Source organism: Heterodontus francisci, chromosome 3, assembly GCF_036365525.1.
Source record: "Heterodontus francisci isolate sHetFra1 chromosome 3, sHetFra1.hap1, whole genome shotgun sequence".
Taxonomy (NCBI): Eukaryota; Metazoa; Chordata; class Chondrichthyes; order Heterodontiformes; family Heterodontidae; genus Heterodontus; species Heterodontus francisci.
Window position 1 is genome coordinate 102,051,325 of NC_090373.1, and position 12,415 is coordinate 102,063,739.

The 12,415-nt window shown below is 41.1% G+C and overlaps 1 protein-coding gene across 3 annotated transcripts in view; it reads left to right on the plus strand.

Annotated features, from left to right (window-relative positions):
* The window catches only part of ptprk (protein tyrosine phosphatase receptor type K), a 553,573-nt gene that overhangs the window by 484,995 nt on the left and 56,163 nt on the right, over positions 1-12,415 (plus strand). For all 3 annotated transcript variants that reach the window (XM_068025166.1, XM_068025170.1, XM_068025171.1), the window contains exons 15-17: positions 3,608-3,695; positions 5,008-5,084; positions 8,068-8,104. In XM_068025166.1, coding sequence (XP_067881267.1) covers positions 3,608-3,695; positions 5,008-5,084; positions 8,068-8,104 — 202 coding nt within the window. The remainder of the gene's footprint in view (positions 1-3,607; positions 3,696-5,007; positions 5,085-8,067; positions 8,105-12,415) is intronic.

Consider the following 12,415-nt stretch of genomic DNA (forward strand, 5'->3'; position numbering starts at 1 on the left):
CACATAATTACCCTGCTGTGTCCCAGTGTCCTGTGAAGTTGTGATCCTCTTCTCCCACTCAAGTGTAACATTCCTTCTTGTAGGCGTGCCGCACCTGGGTGAATAATCTTAATTTTGCACATTCCGGCTTATATAGAGACTTATATAGACCTTAAAAGGTATTACAGAGGTTTACAGAGAACACACTTGCAAAAATGGGACTGCACGGGTGTCACAGCAATGTAAATACATCTTTCACTAAATGTTCCTCACCAACATGTGTGTCCTTTTCTCTGTGCGAATGATGTGTGTCATCATGTAGCGCCAATGTTACATCCCTTTGCACCGTTGGCCCTTCAGAAGAGCCAATGTATGCAATAACATCATTGCCATGCCATCATTACACATGAGCATCTCCACGGACTTAATGACATGGACATTGGCTTAGTCAGCTGCTGCCTCTAATGGTTTACGCAGGGATGCTGCAGATGTGGACTGGTGAGCGAGGGTGATGTGTGGCTTGCAGAGCTCACGCCAATTCCTATGGAGCAGAGAGCCTTTGTCTGATAAACTACTTCCATACATCCCTAGCTCACTGATAGCCCTGCGTGCGGAGCCTGGGTCCCCTCTGCCCTCCCATGCATCTTTCATGTTGTAGGTCCTCAGTGACCTCATAGTCCGAGGAGGAATCCTGTTGACGTCTCTCCTCATCATACCAGGCCTGGCCCCTATTGGGTGCGTAGTTGTGCAGAGCAGCAAAAAAAGGAGCTTGCCTTTTCGGCCCGTAGTACAGGGCATCACCCTATCCATACAGGCATTGGAGGCGTTCTTTCAGTATGCCGATCTCCTGCTTAGTGGTGGCAACAGTGGTGGAGTCTCTCACTGATTTCGGGAGCCATGTCTGCAAAGGATAGCTCTTATCTCCAAGAAGCCACCCCTCCATCTGAGCCAGTTCAGTGAACAGCGGTGGCAGCCGGGACTGGCACGACCCAGGTGTCATGGCAGCTGCCTGAGAGGTGGTCACAGATTTGCATGAAACATCTGCGGTGTTCACATACCAGCTTCACCTAGATTGAGAGGGCTCCTTTAATAGTGACATCTGCAATTGATAACCTGGCAGTAGGCCTGATGGCCACATGAGTGCAGTCTATGAACATTATAACCTATGGTTCTCCGGCAATGGTGCCAGAACCAATGGCCCTCTGGGCCTGGCTGTGAGAGTCTGTTCTGAAGCAGACATCCTCACTGGCCCCTCCGGTGCAGGGCATTAGTGACCTCCCTGATACAGTGGTGCACTGTTGACTGTGTGACCCCACAAAGGTCTCTGGTTGGCCCCTAAAAGACTGCAGAGGTGTCAGGCTTGAGAACTGCTGCCACTATGAGGAACAAAGACATAGGATGTCTACCAGAGCCCATGGGCTGCAGGTCATCCTTGAGCAAGGCCCAGAGACGTGTCACCACCCTCTCTACATGTGCAATCGCCTCAGACACTGGTGCTCTGACATCCGATGGCATGTCTTGTGGGGCCTGTACATGCACGGCAAACATAATGGCGGGCTCCCCTTGGGGGCTGCTGCTCATGACCAGGGGCCTCTACGTGGATCGCACCTACCTGTTGGTATTGCATCTGGCGCATACGGATCCTCACGTGCAGAAGATGAGCCATACCTATTTCCATGTGATAAATAAAGTTGAACCCTGTATGTATTTGTAGGTTCTTAACAGGGCATGGATTGGTGTTGACGGGTACATCAGCTGCTTTCCTGGATCAACTATGTGGCGTGCCATGGCATTGCCCATCTTGGCCAACACTGAGTGGCACAGCATGACCACATCAAGATCCTGTCAGCTGAATCAATTGCCCCCATCATCCATAAAACCTTAATGCTCCTGCCCTTTCTGGCACCCTTCCCACACACACGGTGCCTAGTGTGCCATTGCCCCCTCACAAACACAGAGCGTACACTGTTGACGGAGGGATGGTATACGGTACCTCTCTTCAATCCAGCACAACTTTCCCTCCAGTAATCCCAGACCCCCTCCCTTCCAGAATGCAGATTGAGACCCTGCATATCCCCCCTCCCTTCCAGAATACAGTTAGACCCCTGTGTCTCCCCCCAACCCCTTCCAGAATGCAGTTACACCCTTGCATATCCCCCCTCCCTTCCAGAATGCAGAGTTAGACCCCTATGTATCCCCCCCCTTCAGAATGCAGTTAGACCCCTGAATATCACCCCACCCACCCCTCCCTTCCGTAATGCAGAGTGAGACCCCTGAATAACACAAATTACCTTCGCTGGAGACAACTTCTGCCTCTGAAGACCCGCCTTCTTTTCAGATCGCGAACGGGACGGCACGTGACGGCCGCCCGTTCAGCGAAAAATCCAGAAATATCAATGGAGAGGCGGTGGGCTGCATAATCAGCATAGGTAAGTACTCCTTACCATATGCTAATTGTCGTGCTGTTGCCATGCGGCGGGGGAGCTGCACCGAGGTCCTGCCATCGCTGGTAATGTGCGGCAGGCCCTTCTTGACATCATGGATCGAAGTGGGCCTCTCTCCGCAGCATTTTACCAGCCCCCGCGCTGTTACCCATGACGTCGAGGGGCTGGTAAAATCCAGCCCTGCGTATACAGATCTGAGACCAGTTTGTCTTTTAAGGATTACACAGAAACCTCCGATTTCTTCAAATTTTCAGCATTTGTAAAAGCAAATGTAGGACCTAGTGGGTGTACATACTGTGGTTATTGAGGATTTGCATACAAACACGATCAAAATGTAATGCATGCAATTCCTGTCTTTACAACTTGAAATGGAGCTGTCATATTCTTGTCACACTCTACCAAAAGCAAATGGTGAAACATAAAAATAAAGAAACTTTTGCAGAACATAATTGGAACTAAGAATTTGTTTGGAAAAACTGCATTTTCAACACATTTTACTGAGCTGTAGTATTGGACATTCATCTTATGTCTTGCTGTACACCTAAACTTTGCGAGATCTGAATTATACTGCTATCTGCATACTGTAAAATGTGCTTAATTCCCCAAGTGCCAGGCGTTTCACTCCTTTAAGTTTAATGCATTATATAATCAGAGCCAACTGTGCAACAGCCCCAACAAACAAATTTCTCTGCAGCACCTGTGGAAGAGCCTGTCACTCCAGAATTGGCCTTTATAGCCACTCCAGGCGCTGCTTCACAAACCACTGACCACCTCCAGGCGCGTATCCATTGTCTCTCGAGATAAGGAGGCCCAAAAGAAAGAATAATCAGATCACCATTTTTGTGTAAATTTCCATGTGGCAGTATAACTATAGCCCTTCTTTTGGAAATGCAGTGCAGCCACCAGTAAGAGACATAAAAATCTGGCACGCAACATTCAGGCAAGCTGCCTATGATCTTAGAATTTTTTCAAAATGTAACTAGTTACCTCTTTTGCATTATGGTGCAGCATATGTATAAATTTTAAAACTATTTACCCTTTGTTAAAATAATGCAATTATTATAATTCATGTACTCAAGTCAATAGACAAGAAGTTGTGAATTGGATGAACTTATAAAATTTGGATCTGTGGGCTTAACTGAAAAGCAGGAATCATTCTCTTAACAATAACTACTCTTTTGCAGAGTTTTTTTGAAGGACAGTCTGCTTCTTGGGACATTGCCAAGAAGGATCAGAACAGAACAAAGAATCGCTATGGAAATATTATAGCTTGTGAGTAGATCTGTAAACAGCTATGATCCATAATTTATTCTTGTTGCAATTCAGTTGTCTCAGTAATGAGAATGTAACTTTTATTCTGAATTTCTTCACATTATTCTATAGAAAGGAAAAATATCACCTACAACAATCGTTATGAATATTTCAGTTTCACATTTTCTTTCTCCTGGCTACCTTCTATTCATTTTGCTACTTTTCCTTTATCATGTGCCTCAATTTTTGCAACAAGTCTTTTATGTAGCACCTTATCAAATACTCACTGAAAATCCATATCTATAATGCCCACCACTTACTTCAACTATGCACTCTATGATTGTCTCTCAAAGTTTACATTAGGCCAGCATGATCTCCCCATTACAAATCCATGCCAACTGCCTCTGGTTATTCCTATTTTTCTAATTGTTCACTCAATTCTTCCAACATTATGGATGTTTGAGGTTGCCCCACAACTGAGATGAGACTAATTGGCTTAGAAGAGGAGAATTCATGATCCTGTGCTACCAGTACAAAACAGTGTTCAAGATGGGGATTCTCTGTTGGAGCCTTGTCACTCTCTTGTGCTCCCTTTCGTTGCAGCTCACAATTGGACGTCTGTGTGGAATCATGCCTAGAATTTCATGTTTCATCCCTTCTCCTTTTTCTAAACAGGGATTTAAAATTTGCCACCTGTCAGAGTTTTAAAACTATTCCCCCGTGTAAAGATTTTTATAAAGTTATTTGAGTGAGGCTTGAACTTAGGACCTCCTGACAGAGATGAGTGTGCTACCAATGAGCTAAATGAGGAAAGTTTTGTACTGCATAATTTTGTAAAATTTATAATTGGTAGTAGTACAAAACTGTAATTACCTTTTGCATTGTTGTATGTAATTTTCACTAATAACCAACCACAAATCAAACATATAATAAGCTTTCACCATGGACAGAATATTCAATGAAATCGTTTCCAGTTTCTGATATTCAGTATGTAGTGCTCTTTCTTTGTAGCATGTATAATAACTGAAAGTCTAGTTTTCAATAAATCATGTTTGGTTGTAGCCACGCAGGGAAGGAAAAAACTATCGGTTAAAGACAATCATTGTCATGAAGTGTAGATAGATATTTTGGGATTTAAATTGTTTTTTAATAATACACTTCAATGTTTGTATTTAAGTTCTTGGAAAAAAATCAACTTGCACAGATACACTTCTAAAATTGCTTTCTTTATAATTTTAAAATCCGTTCCTTGTAATATGAGTTTTGAGCAAATTGAATCATGATTAAGAATCATGAGAAGAAATACAAAATGTGTGTGTTGTGTTTCCTATAGATGACCATTCCAGAGTCATTTTACAGCCACTAGAGGATGATTCAACATCAGATTACATTAATGCAAATTATATTGATGTAAGTTATATTTCCTAGTATTACAATACTTCAGCATTTGATTTTCTTTCCTATGTTGTATCTAAAGATTGCAACTCTTAAAATTTGCACCTTGTGTATTAAATTTGCTGGCACTCACTGACACTGTTGTGCTTTCTTTCACATCTGGCTTTGGTTTGGGCTGTAGATATGGCTGTACAGGGATGTAAGTATCACTGAAAAAGCTAGATTTTTTTTTAACTTTAATACCAATTCATGTAATATACCAACATGTTACTAAAACAAGCAGAACATGCAGCAGATAGCAGAGCAAACCCATTTGATTCTCTTCATAAAAATGAACTTTTGATTTTCAATTGGGCACCTGTGATTTCAAGAATATTAGAACAATTTTCCTTGACATTATTGTATGGCGTGGAAAAAAGACCATAGTGTAAAATGCACTTTGCGGAATTAAATCAATTAAGTCCATATTCTGCATTCGCCTATAATAGGAGATATTAGTTTTAAAGTACATTACATGGAATAAAACACTGTAATTGCATTATTAGTGGCTGCACTGTCATTTTAAGCATCAACTGGGTTAGTTATTAAAATTCTAAGAGCTGAAGTTGCAAATTATTTGAACTTGAATGATACTGTTAAAGAACTATGCTTAAAGGCACATGCTATGAAGAGAATGAAGAGGTGAACTCATGCATGTAAATTAGTCATGGTTATATATCTTCTATGACTATCTGTTCTCCTTAGAATTTTGTTCTAGGTGAAATTAATAGCTGTATGTTTTTAAAACAGGACAAGGTGGTACAGGTCTGTGAAATTTTAAAAATCACTAATTTTGTTAAATCGACTATACAATGGAAAGGAAATGGCTGTACTTTTTCATGGTCCTAGTAATCATGAATCTAAAAATCTGCGTATGATTGACACTGCAGTTCATTTCAAGACACAGTAATATAAATACAGCTAGCTTATAAAAGTGTAAAGATATGCACTAATGTGTGTGTTTTTGTATAATATTGGCCTCAAGGCCAAGTTAAACAGTTCTATTAAGTGGGCTTGTGAGAAAAACTTTGTTTCCTTTGTTGAAAGCAGTGTCCTGAAATACATTTGTACACAAGAAAGCATAGGTCTGTGAAAACAAAAGCAATGTAAATGGAAAGCATTGCAATTTATTTCTGCACATGCCTCAATCTCTCCTGCACTGTAATGTACATACTCATTATGAAATCAAAATTGTTATCTGGACAAAACTTGTGTTAGCACCACCGCCTTTCCACTGGCCACTGAATATCACAAATATGACTATGTTTACTAATGGAAATGGCTACACAGTATTTTGTCACTTCCAAGATTAAAGTCAAATTTTAAGAAAATGTTAAAATTTGAAATTCAGCTGAGCAAAATTTAAATACATAGTTCTAATGCTCCCCCTCTGCTTGAAAGGGGAAGACGGTTTGCTGTCTGTGTATTCTTAACTTTTCAGCTTACAATGTAGTTCGTTTTTTTTTAACTCTCATAATTGAATATGAAAATGTCACCTCAATAATTGCATTTTAATAGATTTCCATGAAACTCCAAATGGGAATTAAGCTTAGGTTTTCCAATATGGGTACAATTTGCTCCTGCATACATTTCCTCCTTCAATAATTTGAGTCACTGTGATATCCTCTGCAGCACTCTAAATAGAGATATATTTGAAGTACTGAAATAAGCAAGATATTTTTGATTAGATATTAAATATTATCCTTTTTTTAAAAAAAGAACTACTTGTTTTAGTTAAAATGTACCTACAGCTGATAATGTCCTCAAACAAATCTCGCATTGATGATGTATTTAAATTTCATGTGCTTGGATCAAATCAGATAGTTTCCAATAGCTTTTTAACAGATGCTCTTTTCCTTCCTCTTTCTCTTCTACTCTCTGTCTCAGAGAAAGTAAGTGATGCTGCAGTTACTGCTCTGAGACTCATGGCTGCAGTATGAGTTCCAGCCGGAGAGTACCCATTTTATACTCCTTAGCTAGAATTCCAATTCTGCTTAGACGAGGTAAAATTAAAACACTTGAGAAATGTAGACAAGAGCATGTGCACTATAACCATTTATACTGAAGCCAGGTATGTTTAAAAAATGTCTGAAACCCCATGAGAACTTTTTAACAGCTTAAAACTCACTCTCCTGTGAGTCTCTCACGGTTTCTTCTGCCTGATTCTGAATTAATATTACAGCTTTAATTTTGCTGCAAAGTCAAAACTGCTTCATGGCAATGTTAAAGTTGCAGTACAAATGCACCATTGAAGATCACTGTAGTTTTATTATTTGCAAACATCCTTGTGTGCTTTTATTTATTCACATTAGATACCATATTTTGTTTGTCGTCATTTCCTTCACCAGATTTATTTTTATATTTTAATCATAGTTTTTTTTTAATGAGATAAAAGGGTTAACATTTTCTGGTAAGTCACATCATAGATGCTAATGTCCATGCTATTTCAATATAAACATGCTATTGATGTGTTTGATCTGTCATTTCTGCCGTCTATTCTATGCCATAAGTGTATGTATGTTAGAAAGATGTTCAGAGGTACCATACTGTGTAAGGTCACTTAACTGCTGCTAACCTGTCATGTTATGGAAAGTCATGCAAAAAAAAAATTGAGGCCTACCCATCTTGTTGTAACACTGACTTTGCAATTCCATTCTTTTTGCTGCTAACTTAATCAAAATAATTCTTTCATTGCATATCTATTCTTGGTCAATTAGAATAGATGTTTCCAATCCCAGTTCTTAATTGGCTTTAGTCTGTATTCCACTTGGTGAAAATCATTGAAATTCAATTCAGCTGACTGACCTTTAACAGAGTGGTGCTTTTGAGTAGGGAAGTAAAGTTACTATTAGAATGTATTAACATTGTAATTGACTTTCATGTTCTCCAAATAGGATTGGTGGAGACGAGACCAATCCTCTTCCCAGATGATAATTTATTAAACTTTTCTCATTCATAGGGGTATCACAGACCAAGTCATTATATAGCTACACAAGGTAAGAATCTTGCATTAAATAACAGATGTAACTCAAGTGCATTTGAGGTTTCAAAAATCAGTAACATTGTGAGATCTGACAACATAAGCTGTTTCTGTGACCTAACATTATGCAGTCCTATGTTATAATTTATAATGGGGAATAGAGAAATGGCAGAGAAGCTAAATGATTACTTTGTGTCTGTCTTCACTGAGGAAGATAGAAGAAATCTCCCAGAATTAGAGATCCAAGGGATTGGGGGAATGAGGAATTGAAGGAAATTAGTATTAATAAGAAGGTTGTATTGGAGAAATTATTGGGGCTGAAGATTGATAAGTCCCCAGGACCTGATATTCTACATCCCAGAGTGTTGAAAGAGGTAGCTATGGAGATAGTAGATGCATTGGTGATCATCTTCCAAAATTCTATTGATTCTGGAACGGTTCCTACAGATTGGAAGTCGCAAATGTCACCCCACCATTTAAGAAGGGAGGGAGAGAGAAAACAGGGAATTACAGACCTGTTAGCCTTACATCAGTCATTGGGAAAATGCTAGAATCTATTCTAAAGGATATGATAAATGGACGCTTGGATAATAATGATCTGATTGGGCATAGTCAACATGGATTTATGAATGGAAAATCATGTTTGACGAACCTGTTGGAGATTTTTGAGGATGTTACTAACAGAATTGAAAGAGGGGAGTTGGTGGATGTGGTATACTTGGATTTACAAAAGGCTTTTGATGAAGTCCCCCACATGAGGTTGGTTAGCAAAATTAAAGCACAGGGGATAGGAGGTAATATACTGGCATGGATTAATGATTGGTTAACAGGCAGAAAGCAGAGAGTAGGAATAAACGGGTCATTCTCATGTTTGCAGGCTGTAACTAGTGGGGTACCGCAGGGATTAGTGCTCGGGCCCCAGCTGTTCATGATATATGTCAACGATTTGGATGTGGGAACCAAATGTAATATTTCCAAGTTCTCAGATGACCACAAAACTAAGTGGGAATATGTGTTGTGAGGAAAATGCAAAGTGGCTTCAAGGGGACTTGGACAGACATAGTGAGTGGGCAAGAATGTGACAGATGGAATACAATGTGGAAAAATGTGAGGTTATCCACTTTGGTAAGAGGAATAGAAGTGCAGAGTATTTCTTAAATGGTAAAAGATTAGAAAGTGTAGATGTACAAAGGGACCTGGGTGTCCTCGTCAATAAGACACTGAAAGCAGTTAAGAAGGTGAATGGTACGTTAGCCTTTATCGCAGGAGGATTTGAGTACAGGAATAGTGAAGTCTTGCTTCAATTGTACAGAACCTTGGTTAGACCGCACTTGGAGTACTTTGTGCAGTTTTGGTTCCCTTACCTTAGGAAGGATATTATTGTCACAGAGGGAGTGCAACGAAGGTTCACCAGACTTGTCCCCAGGATGGTGGGACTGTCCTATGAAGAGAGATCGGGGAAACTCGGCCTGTATTCTCTAGAGTTTCGAAGAATGAGTGGTGATCTCATTGAAACCTACAAAATACTTAAAGGGATAGATGTGGGTAAGATGTTTCCCCTGGTTGGGAAGTCTAGAACCAGGGGACACAATTTCAAAATAAGGGGGAAGCCTCTTTACTCAGAGGGTTGTGAATCTTTAGAATTCTGTGTCCCAGACGGCTGGGGAAGCTCAGTCATTGAATATGTTTAAAGCAGAGATCAACAGATTTCTAAATACAAATGACATTAGGGGATTTGAGGATAGTGTGGGAAAAAGGCATTGAAGTGGATGATCAGTCAGGATTATATTGAATGGCAGGGTAAGCTCGATGGGCTGAACAGCCTATTCTTGCTCCTATGTTCTTATGTTATCTATGAAATTACTATAGATCCATTTCTCCTAGAAGTTTTATACTGAAACTGTGAGCAGGAGGAATAGAGCCCTGGATAAAGTACAAATATACAAGGTGATATAAGTCCAATGCATCCATAATTCATCGTGCTTTTATTTCTTGCACAATACAGGGACAATGGCTTGCATTTATATAATAACATTAAAAAAAGGAATTTCAGAGACATAGGAGAAAAAAAGGCATCAAGGCAAAGAAGGAAAGATTAGGAGGGGTGGCCAAAGGCTTGGTCAAACACATGTGTTTTAAGGAGAACTGGAAAACTTTATCAACTTTGCTTCCAATTTTCACCCTTCTCTCACCTTTACATGGTCCAACTCCGATTCTTCCCTTCCCTTCCATGACCATTCTGTCACCATATCTGGGGATAGACTGTCCACTAATATTCATTATAAGCCCACCGACTCCCACAGCTACCTCGACTACACTTCTTCACACCCTGCCTCCTATAAGGACTCCATTCCATTCTCCCAGTTTCTCCATCTCTGACGCATCTGCTCTGATGATGCAACCTTCCACAACAGCGCTTCTGATATGTCTTCCTTTTTCCTCAACCAAGGATTCCCCCCACTGTGGTTGACAGGGCCCTCAACCGTGTCCGGCCCATTTCCCACACCTCTGCCCTCACCCTTTCCCCTCCCTCCCAGAACCGCGACAGGGTTCCCCTTGTCCTCACTTTCCACCCCACCAGCCTCCACATCCAAAGGATCAGCCTCCGCCATTTCCACCACCTCCAGTGTGATGCCACCACCAAACGTAGCTTCCCCTCCCCTCCCCTGTCAGCATTCCGAAGGGATCGTTCCCTCTGCAACACCCTGGTCCACTGCTCCATTACCCCTGACACCTCGTCTCCTTCCCACGCAACTGCAGGAGGTGTATATCCTGCCCTTTTACCTCTCTCCTCACTATCCAAGGCCCTAAACACTCCTTTCTGGTGAAGCAGCAATTTACTTGTACTTCCAATTTATTATGCTATATTCGCTGCTCACAATGCGGTCTCCTTTACATTGGGGAGACCAAACGGAGATTGAGTGACCATTTTGCAGAACACCTCCGCTCAGTCTGAAAGCATGACCCTGAGCTTCCGGTTGCTGGCCATTTCAACACGCGCCCCAGCCCCAGTGTTCCAGTGAACATCAACGCAAGCTCGAGGAGCAGCACCTGATCTTTCGATTAGGCACTCCACAGCCTTGCGGACTGAACATTGAGTTCAATAACTTCAGAGCATGACTGACCTTTTTTAATATTTTACTTTTTTTAACCATGTGCCTGTTTTTCATGCTGCTCATTATGCTGCTATTGTCACTCTCTCTGGACTAATGCTTTGTCCTTCACCATAAGCATTAACACACTCTTTTCTTTTGTCCCAGGACAGCTTTGTTGTTTCATCTCTCCTGCCCTATCACATACCATCCCCTTTGTTCTCTCCCCCACCCCCATCCCCTTCACTTGCTTAAAACCTAATTCTTTTCTAATCTTTGCCATTTCTGATGAAAGGTCACAGAGCTGAAACGTTAACTCTGCTTCTGTCTCCACAGATGTTGCCAGACCTGCTGAGTGTTTCCAGTACTTTTTGTTTTTATTTCAGATTTCCAGCATCTGCAATATTTTGCTTTTATTTCCTTTTAAGGAGAGTCAGGGAAGGAAAGAGAAGTGTGGTGTTTCAGAGTGTGAGGCCAGGGCTAGGGTGAAGAAAGGGGGGATGTATGGAAGATGAGGAGTAGAGGAACAGAGTTATAAGGATTGGAAATCAAGAGGGCCACGGCCTTGGAAGAATTTTACATTAGAGATGTTGGGCTTGGGAGCTAATGTAGGGCAGGAAGCCCTGGAATGAAGGGTGAAAGGAACTTGATTCAGGATAGGATTTTGGCAGTAGAGTTATGGATGAGCTGAAGTTTACAGAGATTGGACAATGGGAAGCTGGCCAGGAGAGATTTTGAATAGTTGACTCTGGAGGTGACAAAGGAATGGATATGGATTTCAGCAGTACATGAACTGAAATAGGGGTGATGGAAGGCAACGTTATGGAGGTGGAAACAGGCTGTCTTTTGGATGAAGAGGAACTGGAGTTAGAAGCTCATCTCGGGGTTATATAAGACACTGAGGTTGTGAATAGTCTGGTTCGACCTGAATCAGTGACTAGGGTGGTGCTTGGAGTCAATGGTAAGGGTGCAGGGTTTATGACAGGAGCCAAAGATATTGGCTGGAGCTGTTTGTGAACTCTACTTTATTCAGAGTGTTTTGTTAGTGAGATTCACATTTGTTGTATTTGGATGGATGATTCAAGTGCAGCTTATTGTGGAGTTAAAGTCTTAGTGATGGTTCCATTTGCTTGAAAAGACTACCGTAGTCTTGCTTTATAGTATTTTCATCACTCTTGAATCTGCTATAAATGAAATGTTTGTATCAAAATTGTGTCTGATTGTCATAAAACAAA